This window comes from Nuphar pumila, chromosome 3 (genome assembly GCF_984573655.1).
Source record: "Nuphar pumila chromosome 3, dmNupPumi1.hap1.1, whole genome shotgun sequence".
NCBI classification, from domain to species: domain Eukaryota; kingdom Viridiplantae; phylum Streptophyta; class Magnoliopsida; order Nymphaeales; family Nymphaeaceae; genus Nuphar; species Nuphar pumila.
The window spans coordinates 40776686-40792123 of record NC_143251.1 but is presented as its reverse complement, the minus strand read 5'-3'; the positions used below and the strand labels follow the sequence as shown (position 1 = coordinate 40792123).

At 38.6% G+C, this 15438-nt stretch overlaps 1 protein-coding gene across 6 annotated transcripts in view; it reads right to left on the bottom strand.

Moving 5' to 3' along the window:
* The window catches only part of LOC149842682 (plant UBX domain-containing protein 8-like), a 43744-nt gene extending 30622 nt beyond the window's left edge, over nucleotides 1-13122 (bottom strand). For 4 of the 6 annotated variants that reach the window (XR_016430800.1, XM_089999356.1, XM_089999360.1 and 1 more), the window contains exons 1-8: nucleotides 12989-13122; nucleotides 8694-8755; nucleotides 7983-8556; nucleotides 7801-7884; nucleotides 7618-7730; nucleotides 6945-7209; nucleotides 6641-6844; nucleotides 6392-6556 (exon numbers count right to left, since the gene is read on the bottom strand). Coding sequence is in view for 5 of the 6 variants with exons in the window: in XM_089999356.1 (XP_089855482.1) it covers nucleotides 6392-6556; nucleotides 6641-6844; nucleotides 6945-7209; nucleotides 7618-7730; nucleotides 7801-7884; nucleotides 7983-8556; nucleotides 8694-8755; nucleotides 12989-13072 (1551 nt within the window). In the remaining variant the exon portion in view is untranslated. Of the gene's footprint in view, nucleotides 1-5340; nucleotides 6283-6391; nucleotides 6557-6640; nucleotides 6845-6944; nucleotides 7210-7617; nucleotides 7731-7800; nucleotides 7885-7982; nucleotides 8557-8693; nucleotides 8756-12988 lie in introns of those variants that run through there. The other 2 variants (XM_089999359.1, XM_089999357.1) reach the window with 2 other exon arrangements.
* Nucleotides 13123-15438: the final 2316 nt, after the last annotated feature.

The following is a 15438-nucleotide window of genomic DNA, read 5'->3' as shown; positions in this document are numbered from 1 at the left end:
TCTACTCTTAGATCCGATTCGGGAGGAGAATATTTATCAAATGAATTTCAAAATTATTTAGAAGTGAATGGAATTTGTCATCAAAGATCGTGTCCTAGGACTCCCCAACAAAACGGCTTGGCCGAAAGAAATCATAGGCACGTCATGGAAACCACTAGGACACTCCTTATTTCCAAGGAAATTCCAAAAAGTTTTTGGGCCGAAGCGGCCTTAACCTCAACTTACTTAATAAATAGAATGATATCTTCATCCTTACAAAATACATCTCCATATGAAAAACTATTTGAAAGAACACCCGATTTCAATAGATTAAGAATTTTTGGGTGTAAATGTTTTGTCCTTACTCATAAAAGGGACAAATTATCTCCTAAAGCTATTGAATGTGTGTTCTTAGGATATGGAGAAAATCAAAAAGGTTTTAGATGTTTTGACTTAAAAAATAACAAACTCTATGTATCCAAAGATGTAACCTTTTTGGAAAATGAAAATGGTTTTATGAAAACTAAAGATATTGACGAAAGTTAATATGCTTTTTTATTTGATCTTCTCTCTCAAGAAGATGAGACTCCTCAAGAAGAGGAAATCTCTAATGAGCCTTTGAATGACCTAGAGGATGTTCCTCTTGACAATGTTGTAAATGAAAGTGATAGACCAATCCAAACCTATGTTAGGCGTGGTCAACAAGCTCAAATGAGTGCCTTAGAAAGATACTCTCAAGGATCCAACTTAGAAGAAACCTTTTTAAGGAGATCCAGTCGAATCTCCAATCCTCCTAATAGGTTTGTTTCCTATGAGTCCCTAACGCCTAGGTATAGAGCATGTCTAATTGCATTGCACTCTTTTCATGAACCTTCACACTATAATGAGGCCAAAAACATTCCCCAATGGGTTGAAGCCATGAACTTAGAGCTTAGTGCCCTTGAAAAGGCAAAAACTTGGGAAATAACTTCATTACCCACTGGAAAGAAATCGATTGGATGTAGATAGGTCTTTAAAATTAAAACTAAAAGTGATGGTTCCTTAGAACGTTATAAAGCCTGGTTAGTAGCTAAAGGATATGCTCAAGAATATGGTATAGATTATGAAGAAACCTTCGCACCTGTAGCTAGGATGACTAGTGTTAGGACTCTTAGCTGCGGACATTTGTTCCAAGTCTGGTATCTCCGATGATAAGAAGATAGAAACCCCTGAAGTCATCAATGCGAAGTTAAGATTGGAAGATGGAACACCTCTCGAGGATCCTACTCCCTATCGGCAACTTGTTGGATCGCTAACCTACTTATCCATCACTCGGCCAGACATAGCTCATGCCGTCCACTCAGTCAGTCAGTTTCAACATGCACCTACAACCGTGCACATGAGTGCAGTCTTAAGGATCGTCAGATACATCAAAAACACCATAACTAAGGGAGTTTTTCTTTCCTCCTCCTCATCACTTGATTTAATTGCTTATACTGATGCGGACTGGGGAGGAAATCCCAATCACCGAGTCTCAACTACGGGTTTCTGTGTTTTTTTAGGTGACTATGATTTCTTGGAGATGAAAGAAGCAGCACAAAGTTTCTTTGTCCTCAACAGAAGCAGAATATCGAGCTATGGCCACTACAACCATGGAACTTGTGTGGCTAAGAAGTCTTCTCAGTGATATGGGCATTGTCATCTCTACTCCTTCGAAGATGTGTTGTGACAACAAAAGCGCAATTTATATTGCAAGCAATCACACCTTCCACGAGCGTACTAAGCATATTGAGATGGACTGCCATTACGTACGTGATGAATTCCTAAGAGGAACTATAACACTTCCTTACGTCACATCCGAGTACCAGTTGGCGGACTTCTTCACTAAAGCTCTTGCTGCTCCTCGTTTCTTGTTTCTTCTTAACCAGCTTTCGGTTATATCCCCGTAAAGCTTGAGGGAGGGTGTTAAAATACATATGTAATCTATATATATATATATATATATATATTGTCTAAGCATACCCACTAGGGGTATTTTAGACATTTCACAAGTACCTGATAGGGGTACTTGTCTTTTTTGTTTTTCTTTTTGTATTTATTTTGCACTTTATTTTTTATATTTTTTGTTTTATTTCCAGCCACATAAGGGGCCCCACCATGGAGTCGATGGGGCCCCCAACGGTCACATTTGTGACCGTTGGGGGCTCCCAACGACTCCATGGGGAGCCCCCTAGGTGGCTCTCCTTTTAAGGCCTAAGGTCACCCCTCCTCTCCTCTTTTTTGTGTATATATAGGGGTGAACCCCTCTTGTATTCTTTACTCTTGAGAGCTCTCTCTCTTTTCAATAAGAGACATTTATATTTTTATGTTGTGTTGTCTCTTGTGGGTTTGGGTGTTAGCCCTTTTGTTCGTTTATTAGTGAATGTTGTAAGTGCTTAACGCACTCTTTGTTTTTCTGCATATTTCATTACAGTATGCGGGCAAGATACTCTACGATTTATCCCATTATCTTGGAGATAATTGATAAAATCCCTGGAGGAGTATTCCCCCCACCATCACATTGGAAATGTAGAATATTACAAGAGAATCGAGTTTTGACAAATGTATGAAAACAACGAAAAATAGAAAAAACTTTTGATTTATTCTTCATGAAATATATCCAAGTGAAGCGAGAGAAATTATCAATAAAAATAACATAATATTTGCTGCCAGAATTAGAAGGATCAGGAGCCGGTCCCCATACATCGGAACAGACGATTTCAAAAGGCCTTGAAGCTCTCTCATTTATTGAATGAAAAGGAAGAACATAACTCTTACACATTTGACAACTTGAACACATTTTATTATCTGGTCTAGGAATCAGGCCAGACTCAGGAATAAGACCATCAGATACGAGTCGCTCAACGAAGACTCGACCACAATGACCAAGACGCAAATGCCAAAAATCAGGCTTATTACATTTATTTGAAGATTGCAAATTGAACACATGGATATGCTTTGACGACATAGACTGAGGAGATGACTTCAAGGTAGGTCGAACACAAGTAGAAGGGTCCTCCTGGAAGACATACATATTTCCCCGGCGTTCCCCTCTAGCGAACGTCTTCTTCGTTTGTAGATCCTTGACATAAACAAAAGACGGAGTAAATTCAACAGAAGAATTGGTATGATCAACAAGCTTAGAAACAGAAACAATATTTTTTGTAATATTTGGGGCATGAAGAACATTGGAAAGATGAAGTGGGGATTTGGGCAAGGGGATAGAAACATTTCCAATGTGGGTGATGGGGTGGTGTGACTCGTCTCCAGTGACGATGTTACTTTTTCCAAAATAAGGAGTTAAAGTAGAGAATTTACCCGCATTACCTGTGACATGAGTAGCTGCCCCTGAATCAATGTACCAGACTCCTTTATCATCGCGTTTCAGATCAAGTTCAGACAATGCAGCCAAAAGAAGCTCTTTCACATCGCCACCAAACTTTGAAGGGTTCTCCTTTCGTCCTGACGAGCTCTCACCCTTTTGGAACTTTCCTTTGTTTTGTGGATTGTGCCAACAGTTGGCTTTAACGTGACCTCGTTTGTTACATAGATAACAGGTGGGCACGTTTTTCAGATTATAAGGAGAGGCATTCGGGGTGGGTAGTAACCCACGCCCCACTGGAGTACCCCGTCCTCGTCCTCTGCCTGCACCAAAATGACTATTACCGCGTCTCTGGCCAAAGGAAACACTAGTAGCAAGAACCTGTCCACCAGTGTCATGTGACATCCCCTTTAAGGTCATCTCATATTGAAGGAGTTTCGCTTGCAAGTCTTCAAACGATGGTAAGCTGGGCAGACATAACAATGAGGTCGAAAGAACATGGAATTCCGATCCTAATCCATTCAAGGCTTGCCTGACTTTATCTTTGTCTGTCACTTCATACCCGACAACAGCTAGTTGATCGCTTATGTTCTTGACCTTGTTCAAGTATTCCATGACAGACATGGAACCTTTAGTGAGGAGTTGAAATTCACGCTGAAGAAAGGAAATTCTAGCCTCTGAAATCTGAGAATATGTCTTCACTAGTCGGTCCCATAATTCTTTTGTTGAGCACTCATCTGGAATTCCCACCAATACTTATTGAGAGATAGTGGAGATAAGGAAAGCAATTGCAGCTTGATCACGCTTCATCCAATTTTCATATTGGGGATTTGGTATTCGTTGTATAGAATCAGCCTCGTTTTCATCCTTAGTTTCTTGTATGATAAATTCTGTAGGAGCTGAAATTGATCCATTTAAATGTCCAGAAAGCAAGGTTTTAAAACCCGTGACTCGGAACTCGACTCGTTCTTTATTGACTCGTGACTCGACGGGTCAACTCGGTGACTCGGACCAGGTTTTGTTAACTTTTGATTTTAAAACAAAGACAATATATAAATTAGGAGCAAGTCTTTCAAGACAATATATAAAGAATGACTTAATTACTAGCTTCAAGAACTTTAATAGCCATGCTCGATCATGGTTTACATCCTGAATATATGGACATAGTTGTTGTGTTGCAGGGCCTCAGAAAATCCTTGCAAAATTTTGGGAACATTGAACTTTATCTTGATATTTGTAAGTGTGTTTCTGATGTAGAGTTGATTGGACCATGCCTTATATATCTGCACATAAATGCATATAAGCTTTGGATAATGAGAATGATGTGATGTATATGTATTATAATGATAAATGTGGGCATTTTATGCTGTTGGTTTTGAACTGGCTGGCTGCCAACTATTGTGTAGGTCTCAGAGATGGTTGCATGAGGGATCAGTTATGTTAGCTGGATTAGTGGATTCACTCTATGTTCATTGAGGGGTACTGGGTTTGATTCCTTACCTGGAGCTACCAAAAGGAATGAATGATGGACATGTGAAATTTGATTGACTTTTACTAATTTTGTGATTTTATATTAAGTTGGTAAGCCTATTGTTATTATGCTATTTGTTCTTTGAAAAATGAACACTTACATATGAAAAAAATGCCCATAGCCTTTGAAAAATGAAAAAAAAAAAAGTGCCCAAAACTCGCCCGAGTCAACCCGAGTCAGCCCGAGTCAAGGCCGAGTTTTCGCAGAACGAGTTTAGCTTGCCGAGTTGACTCGTTGGAGGGTCGAGCCGAGTCACCGAGTTGACTCGGCGAGTTTTAAAACCATGCCAGAAAGACCTTGACTTTTAATGAATGGAAGAATTTGTCTCTTCCAGATCAAGAAATTGGAATTGGTAAGTTTTTCAGAAATGAGTTGGCGAAGAAAGTTGGATGAGAGAAAAGTTTGAGAAGAAGAAGAATCCATGACTTAGAACAAGAAAAAGAATATTATTGGGGTGTGCAATCAGTATATAAATGCAGCAATTCTTTTTTTTTTTTTTTAAACAGTAGATAGCTGAGAATTCAGCGTGAATCTGATTATCAGAACTGATACCCGGATTATCAAGTCTAATCTGATTTGATAAAAGAAGCTAAGACTTTGCCTTTTTTTTTGAAAAATATATAAAAATTGCACACAGCAATAATAAAGCAGAAATAAAAGGAATATCGTTGATGTACAGATCAGTGAGCAGCCGATAAAACCCAAATATGTGAAAGCAAAGAAATCAAAAAGTGGCTGATTTGGGTATCGTGAAACTGATTTGGGAAAATATCGTGAAACTGAATGAAGGAAGAAGGGGTATCGTGAAACTGATTTGGGAAAGTATCGTCAGAATGAAGGAAGAAGTGGTACTGATTTGGGAAAATATCGTGAAACTGAATGAAGGAAGAAGTGGTATCGTGAAACTGATTTGGGTTAGAACAGAATGAAGGAAGAAGTGAAGAAGGTATCGTGAAACTGATTTGGGAAAATATCGTGAAACTGAATGAAGGAAGAAGTCAAGAAGTGGGTGGGGCTAAGAAAATATCGTGAAACTGATTTTGGGTTAGAAGAGATTGAAGGAAGAAGTACCTGGGGCTCGTGATCGTGTTGCAGCAGCCACACCGAGGAAGGAAGAATTTCAGCCCTTGGATCAGACGTGCTCTGATACCATGTGAGTTTTCTCCAGAGCCTGCAAACGAGAAACTAAGAGAAGAAAGAGAGAGAGGCTGCAATGAGTCACGATTTCTTATCATTAGAAATCATGACATGTTTCATTAGTATATAGGCAAAAGCCCTAATACATAACATTTACGATAACCCTGATAAGCTGGGGTTATTTACAAGTATGCCATTATATACAAATAGTTTGGATCCGGATCCGGATCCAAACTGTAAATACAAAACTACACTATCTAATAGGCAGTCTCTCACACTGCCCCGCCATAGTTTCCTACATATCATACGCAAGTATAGGTGCATCTTAATGTCTGAATAGAAAGCTAAATGCATATACATATTTGACTCTAGGATTAAAATATTTGTAAGCAAGAAAAAAATACCTCTTGCTCAAGCAATTTCCTGCGAGCCTCCTCTTCTTGTTGCTTTTCTTCTCGCATAGCAGCTTCTCTTGCAGCTGCCTCTTCCAAACGACGGATTTCAGCTTCCTGCGTTGCCTTCAGTTCTTTCTCCTGGTCTGCTTGCAGTGATGCAAGATATTCATCATCCTATAGAACCAGCTCTTATCATCACCAATTACATCTATGAAATAACTTGAAACATGGTTATTCTAACCAAAGAAATAGAGAAACCTGTTGTTCTCGAAGTGTGCGTTGTGCTGCAAGGGTAGGAGAAGGTGACCTTGGTGAACGCCTAGAGTATGAGTGTGCACTGCCATCAGCACCTTGATCAGATGGATATGTAAATCGGTATGCAGTTCCCTCAGGAATTCCCCCAAAATGTGCAGCCTCAAGCATAACCGCTTCATCATGTTCCTCTGATGATATGCCTCCCCACTGCAGCCATCACATTACCAAACAAAAATTAATTAATGCAGTCCCCATATACCTAATTAATATCTTGATAAGTTACAAAAGCTTTAATGGCATAGAATACATTAAAAACCTCATCAGAATGAAAATAGTCCCTATCATCCTGAGAATGATTAGCAGCATGATTTAGTTCAGTAGTTGAAGATGCCCTTTCCAACAGCTGGCCAGTTTCATCAGTAGTTTCTGCAGCTCCAGAGGCAAGACGCCTGGACCTCTGTCTGATCAAAGGCTGTTGCACTCCATCATCACTTTCTCCTCGAATCGATAAATCCTCTGCTTCCGTATTGATTCGGCTTGAAGATCCTTTTTTAGATGAACCAACCCGAAGCCTCCAAGATGGAAAAAGAAAATTTTTACATAAGAAAGTTGTTCATGAATAAGTAGTTTTTCATACCATGCTTCAATATGCACATGAAAGCAACACCCAAGCTCAACTAATTGCAGGTGATATCACCCAAAGGGAGATGGGCTGGAAAATCTTGGCATTCCTGCACTTCCTAAATGGAAGAAGGCTGATATCTGAAAATAATTCAAGGAAATCAGACCCAAAGACAAAAGTGCCAGACTGGATGCAGCAAAGACAACTTGGCAATTTGCTAGTCGTCTTGGATAGCATGAAACAGCTTGGTTCTTCAGTGCATATTTCAAACACAAAGGTCCAAATTCTACTTCACATTCTATGATTATAATTATGCAAGCACACATTCATGACACAATGGACCAACTCTGATATCCACCTTCCATTTGCAATAGATCTTCCAACTTCAACGCCAGATACATCCAAAGGCCCCCCTTCTGACACTCCATTAGTTGCTCTGTGTTCACGAAGTGCCTTCTCTTGCTCTTCTGTCTGAAACCAAGAAACATCATCAACAAGAAACAACAAATAAATTAATGAGGAACCTACAGATGACAACTACCTTCAAAGACAATGAAACAGCCCGTGCAAGGTCAGGGTCTTCCATAACAGGTGGAATCTGCCTATGTTGAGGGCCAGCCGTATCCTACATCACAAGTGGTTGACATGTTACAGGAAGTCTATGCAAAAATGACTCTGGAATAATGAATGATGTTCCGCACTGGCCACAAAGGAATGACATACATCAACAGTGCCAGAAAGCATCATCTTGTTAGCATCATGTTTTGAGGCCTCAATTGCAGCTTGCAACATCTCTTCCTCTATATCATTGTCTGCCATATTGTTCAATTGTGAAGCACTTGGTTCAAGATATCTGTCAACAAATGTATCATCAAAACTGCTATCTATGTTCCTATTTTGGCCTGCAGCACTCAGTCGTGCACCACTAGTTTGAACCTCATCATCAACAATTGTCACAGTCCCATGAGTTTCCGGTCCATATAAATCTGCACTTCCAGAAATATCCTCAATGGTAGGCCTAGTCCCAGAAGGTCCAGGCCGACCTTCCCCATCCTTAAACTCTATAGGGATCTCCCTCACCTCCCTTGGGTGTGAAACCCAAGGTTCATGGCTTCTAACATCTGTAGGGCCTCTCCCATCAAAGAAATCTCTAACAAAGCCTGGGTCCAGGAGTGAAAAGCGATTCAAACTGGAATTCGCAAACAAAGATGGTACTGGAGGCGGCCGAGGTTCAATTTCTTCTGGATCATCCACTTCCATGAAATCATTTTGAGAGGCAGCAATAGCTGGAGGCGCACTGAAACACAGAAGGTGAGATGTTTATCCATCATTCAGTTACAAATATACTTAAAAAAACATACAATATATCATTCTCTCATTTCTTAGTTCATGAGATTTCTAGCAGAAGACAAAAGGTGCCGCTCAAGTACATACATGCCGCTTTCTCCTTCGTTAAAATAAGCATTCACAGCTTGATTGAGATTACCCCCATGTTCCTGACAATATCAAGGGCAAAAATCAGCAATAATTCTTAGAAAGCAATACTACAGAAGAAAATCTCTACATTATTTGACAAGTATGATAACATCATAGGTACGCATAGCACGCACAAAAGGACAACCTTTAGAAGGAAATAGAATTTGAGGAAAAATTAGGAAAATCAAGAAAAGTACCTTCTATTAGTGTTTCCAAAAAAGGATATGAAAACAAAGTTCAAAGGTATCAACACATAGATAGAATATGACATTAGATAAAAAGCCATATAAGTTAAAAATAATATTTACCGGATTTCCCAGGATACTGCCGATATTTTTCTGAGACACACAAATTTTATACACTTACCTTAAAATCACTGATATTCCCAAAATACAGGAGAAATCTTGAATTTTTCCAAAGAACACAGATTCATGATGCAAATTCATGTTTCTCACAGAAAAAAGACATACAAAAACGTATTTTTAATTTGCTAATATAAAATATTTTTTAATAGGTATAATATATAAGAATATATCTATTAATATAAATAAATGTATATGAAATTTATTAAAATGTATTTAAAAATATTCAGTTCAGGTGTAGGATACATATCCAGAAGTTTTTCCAACTCAATCATGCATGATGGAATCATCAAAACTATTGATCTTTTATAACTCTGCCTATAACTCACTAGAGGCTCGGGAAATCAAGAGAAGATGCGTACAAATGAGATATCCAGCGACAAGATGAAGGAAAAGCACTGAATAGAGGAACTCCTAGGCACTTAGTGATCTCAGATAAATGCATGTTACAGAGTGTCACATGGTGTGCCTGTATGTGAGGAGGAGCATACATGCCCAGAGTTAGGAGTAATAGAGAGAAAGAAGTTGGGGAAAAAAGGAAAGAGGTTGAGGAAGAAGGAACTACCAAATCTATTCTCACAACAAATGAGCTGAAGCCAAAGTCCCAAGGACAACGCCTATTTGAATGTCTTATCTGGCCATCTTAGCCTTTTACAATAGACAAATATCAAGTTGTACCAACCAATAGCTGTTACAAACACATGAATATCCTGGAAACCTCATACTCCTCTCCAGCCAGAGCTCCAGAAAACCAAGAGCATCCACCATCATCCAAGTGGTTCCATCCTGGCCACTGAGATTCAACCATTCAGATAAAGCCAATAACTTTATTTGCAGGTTCTCAACGTGTACATGCTTTCATGAAGAACGAGGAAACACTTATTTTATGAATACATTCATAGCCTCATGTTTGCATATACCTACAGGTTAAAAAATTTCATAGATAACTACAGGCAAAGATATACAGCCTGGCATTGAAATACTCCAAAAATAGCACTGTATGAACCATGGTGCCAATGGTTCAGAAACAGCATGCAGAAGATAATCATTGACATTTTAATGGTTGAAGGAAATGCCTTGGATCAGTTTGGGAAAATCCATGAATGCTATTGAGGACATTGATGAGGTTTTTTCATTCCCACAAAACATCCAAATGTACCTTTCATGTTGCATCCATGAGAAATCTGGATAGATAGTCACAAAATTTGAAATATTTTTCAAAAGCATATCTCCTGAAGCACAAGCACTTAGAGTCTTAGACCTCAGTCAACGAAATGAACAAGCATCAAGTACTTATGCCACCTAAAATTGACGAGGGATTGTTGGCAGTCCATCTCGTGGAAAACATGAATGGAAAAATATTATCAAGTTCAATAGCTAAAAGACAGAAAGAAAACAGCCCCAGGTCTACCACTTTGTCTCCATTTGCTTCATAAACAAAAATAATGTAAAAAGCAGCATCATTGCACTTGATCCAAACTTCAACTAAAAATGCTTTGCCCATATAGATTTATACAAATTAATGGTCAGGAGACTTCCACGAAACACAAGCTAAAGGTGACCAAGGCACATCTAAAGCAACCCAAAAAAGAAAACACTGCATTTGTATTGTATGCCAACAAAAATGCCCCTAATCCCTTACTAACACCTGCAAGAGCTATGTAGTCAAAAGTGGTGACTAGGCGCCTAGTATCCCTAAGCGCCTAGTAGCCCTAAGCGCAAGTCCAGCGTCTAGGCAAGTGTGTCTAGGTGCTAGCTAGACTATGAAAAGGTAACGACTTCGCTGACTAGGCTGCCCCGCCCAAGAGCGAGGGAAGCCTAGTAAATTTTATTCTATTTTTCACGGAAAGAAGTGGGGGCTAGGGGTAATTAAGTAAAACTTTAAAAAATCAAAAGGGGAGGCAGGGACCAGGGGGGAGGGGATGGATTTTAACAATAAATCCTCTCTCTCTCTCTCTCTCTCTCTCTCTCTCTCTCTCTCTCTCTCTCTCTCTCTCTCTCTCTCTCTCTCTATATATATATATATATATATATATATATATATATAGGCAATGGAGGTAAGATCGACGCAAGGGCTAGTAAATCAGCTGCATGTCTATGGTGTTGACAGCATACTTGTTCCTAGTTTCAGTTAGCAGCGAGCCCACAAAGTTCCCAAAAGGTTGGGAACTCATAGGAGCCAGTTACTGAGGTTGTAAACTCAGGGTGCCTACCATCAAGGTTGTAAGTATCGTATCGGTCGGGTCCAAGATAAGATATATATCGTATCGTAAAAAAATATAAATTTCTAATAAAAAACTTCTAAAAATTCCAAAAAATAGAAAAACATTAGCAAAAATTCTAAAAAAATCATAACGCATGAAACGATAATGAATTGCACAAAATACAATCATAAAATCACATATGGCAATAGTTGCACTCGATTTTCAATCGGTTTCCACTCATTACTCAAGTGCCCCATTGCCATGCCGGATAATTTGATGTCATCTTTCCCCAAAAAACTCAATAGGAAGCAAAGAATACTTAGAATAGGGTTGTTTGCCTTAACCCACTTACTTAAGTGAAAAAATGGTGAAAATGCACTCTTTCCTCTCTCTTGTGCACGGATTAGCCAATCGCGCTCACGAGTCCTAGGGTGCGTGGATAGCTCTCTAATGGCTTTTACACAAATGAGGAAGTCGGCCCTCAATAGGTCTTTATAACTCAAAATTGAAAAAATTATGATTCACCCCTTTTTTAAGTTAGTTGACCCTGTATCGTATGACACACATGGTAAAATAAGTCATGTATCATATGATACAAATATGATACACACTCATATCACGATACTGACAACCTTGCCTACCATAGTTGTTCCTATGTCCATCCATGGAAAGACGACAAAATTTTGTCTTTCGGGAGAAGGGGGGGCACTTGATGTTGACCAAGGGGCGGGCCAATTGACAAGTAAAGAGGTGGCTTACATTGTCATCCAAAAACACACAAAGATAGGATTTGCAAAAACATCTCCTATGCATGATCATGAAGATAAGGGAATCAATGAAAGACAGACTCCAATTAGAGTAAGATGGATCTCGACGAGCAATAGAGAGCAGAAAACAGAGATTGCAGGTTGACAACAGAAGATAGCGATCTTAAACATAATGAAGTAAAACCAACATTCTTCCTTCTTGGATTTTGTTTCCCTTTGGATTTTATTTCCTCTGTCGCATGTTTCCCTTTGGATTTTGTTTATATCCTTAGCAAGCGTAAAGTTTAAACCCAAAAATAGGGGATCATTCACAAGCATGAAGAAGTTTCCACAACCTAAACGGATCAAACAACAGACTGCGAAAGAAGAATCAATTCAATTCTCTATCAGATCATCACAATTGCTCCAGCATAAGAAGCAGCAAAATTCTAGCCGGAAACAAATAAAAGAAAAGAAGAAGTCAAGAAACCGAATGAAGCAGCTATAACAGCAAGGAAAGAATAAACCGCGCACTTCCAAGAACAACGAATTAAGCACAAACCGATAATCCAAACACTAAATCCTTCGCAACGAATTCCGAATTACCGCCGCAAAATTAACGTCATAAAATCCCACCAAAACTGCATCTACTCAAATTAACGTATTCCGAAATGAAAAAAAAAACAGCGGCACAGTCTTGCGATCTTTTAATTAAAAAAAAAACTTCATTTCCACAAACCAAACGCGACAAAAGATGAGACAAAACCCCGAAAATCCGCAGAAATTCACTGCAACTACGCGAATTCGAAAACAGAGCAATCATCAACAACCTCGTCATCGTTTCTCGCGATCGGAAATTCACTAAAACGAAACCCTAGAGGCAAACGGAACCCTATCGACGCCCGGAGAGTGATTACTGGCCGTACGATCGGGAAAGATACCTCGAGTTTCTGCAACGCGACGGCTTCGGAGGCGCCGGTAATGCTCGTGAACGTCTCGATCGCGTCCCTCTCCGGCCTCGCCATCACCGGAAAAAAATCTCCGAGCAGAGAGAGAGAGAGAGAGGGAGCTCTGGTTTGCCTCTTCTAGGCGTTTAACGACGAGGAGATTTCTGGGTTTCGACGGTGAGGGTTTGGGGGCTTTTCCACGAGATTACAAGTGGTTTGTTGATCTAATGATATATTAACATATAAATTAATCTTATTTCGCTTTGGTAATCTCTTGTGTCCTATTCGTCATAAGAATTTCTAGATGACTCCTATAAAATTTTAAAATGAAGTTATTAAATTTTATTGCGAAGCGTAAAAATAGTTTCGAAAAATTTCTCCAAGATTACCCCTGCCGTGAGAACCTCTGAAGGTTGCTCATAGAGCTTCATTTTTGCATAATCCATTTGTCACTTCATTATTTGTCACGGTATTTACGTCAGAAAAATCAGGTCAAACACGGAAATGGGATGATCAGGGAAGGACGGTTTTGGCGTTTGAATTCCCTTTAGATGTCGAAAATGTCCTAAACAAGAGGAGAATGACTAAGGGTTCAGGTAGTGATTTAGGTATTTTATGAAATTGAGAGGTGCGGTTTTTGTTGAGCTTGGGGTTTGGTGGAAACCGTTTTGTAATTAAATGATTCGTTGGACGTACTTTGGGAATTCGAGTTTTTCTGCGGTGGGACCCGCGTGACGCTTTTGGCTTTTTTTCTCTGGAGGGAATGAGTTGTGACGTGTACACTAAGAAAGGGTTTGGGGGCGTAAGCAATCGTGGTTGGCACGTTTGGTGGGACTCTCGAGGTGCTTCGGATATCGGGTCCAATCCAAAGATTTTACACCGGATCTCAGAATTCAGATCTAGTTTTAGAGTTTATGGACCAAGTAGACCGTCCTACTCCATTAGCGTATATAATGACCAATGTTGCCAGGATCCGTTTTTCTAAGAAGAAGCTGATTCTTCCTGAATGGGTCCGAAATGAAGTGAATCGTTGATTCAGACCCAATTCAGGCCGAATCTGCCCGATATAGCTGAATCAGCTCTCAAATGTAACTGAAAACTGGTCAATTTGATTCCAATCGACTTAATGGACTGACTTGATTTTATTTTGATAGCATTTATAAGAGTCATATTAGATTTTGTTATGTTTGATTAAGTGTAATGTAAATTAAAGCATACAAGTGTGACAGTTGTAATATATTTAACCAAAAACCTATCAAATTAGGGATTTCTTAATAAGTTAAAAAAAACATGTTTTTTAATAAAAACATTAACATATATAATTAGAGTAACAAAATATCAGCAATTATACACCTGTCGGGGTCATCCGAGTGGTGGCAGGCCTCAGGAGAACTTGTTGACCCCCTTAGTCTCAAGTTCAACTCACACTCTATGTGTAAGTGCCTATTGACGAGCTCTCTAAGGGCATGGGTGTCGGTTATCCCATTCTAGGTTCACCTTGAAAGGGTGGGAGCATGTTAAAACTGACTTGATATGTGAACCATGATCATGCATACATATTCGCATTTTATTCATTTTATTTTATGCATGATTCGTGTTAAAATTGTTTTAAAAAACTCATTTTTATCATTAGTTTCGAGAACTGCATTGAAATTAAATTTATCAGGAAAACTCATGTTTTTCAAAGCTTGCCCTATATTTGTTAACATTTTATTTAGTTTAGGGATTTTTAATTAATATTTGAATTAGTTTAGAAAGGTTTAAGTAAAAGTTTTAATTAGTTTGGGAATATGTGTTTTAGGAAACACGAAGGACCTTTGTAGAAATTAGTAAAAAATTATCAAACCTTTTTAGAAATTTTAGATTTTAACCTAATTAGGCTTATAAATAGGATTAAGAGGGATGGAGAAAAAGTATTTTTCAAAAGTCCTCTTGCCTCTTGCCTCCATCTTCCCTTTTCCCTTCTTCTTCATTTTTGGCTGATTTCTTTTCTTCTTCTATTTATCCTTCTTCCTACTCTTCTTATTCTTTATTTCATTGGGATCAACCACTTTCTCCACTCAACCCTTCCATCAGAGGTGATCCGTGACAGATCATTTTTTCTCCCTCTTTTTTACCATAGATTTAGATTTTATATTCCATTAAGCATTGCATAGCATATAGTTTTAGTTGTTCATATCATCTGCATATTTCAACTAGTTTATTTTATGTTTTACATCTAGAAAATAAAATAATATATATGACAATTTGATAGTTTAATCATTTTCTTGATTTAAGCGTAGAATAGTCTTAATGTATGTAGATTGTTAGTTTTAATCTAAGTTTTATATTTTGCCTTCTTGATTTTGATTAGTTTTATGTTAGATCTAGCTTAGAACAACTTGCATTACGTTCTTTTTCTTATATTTGGAGCTTCTTAGATCCATTAAATAAAGTTTTTTATT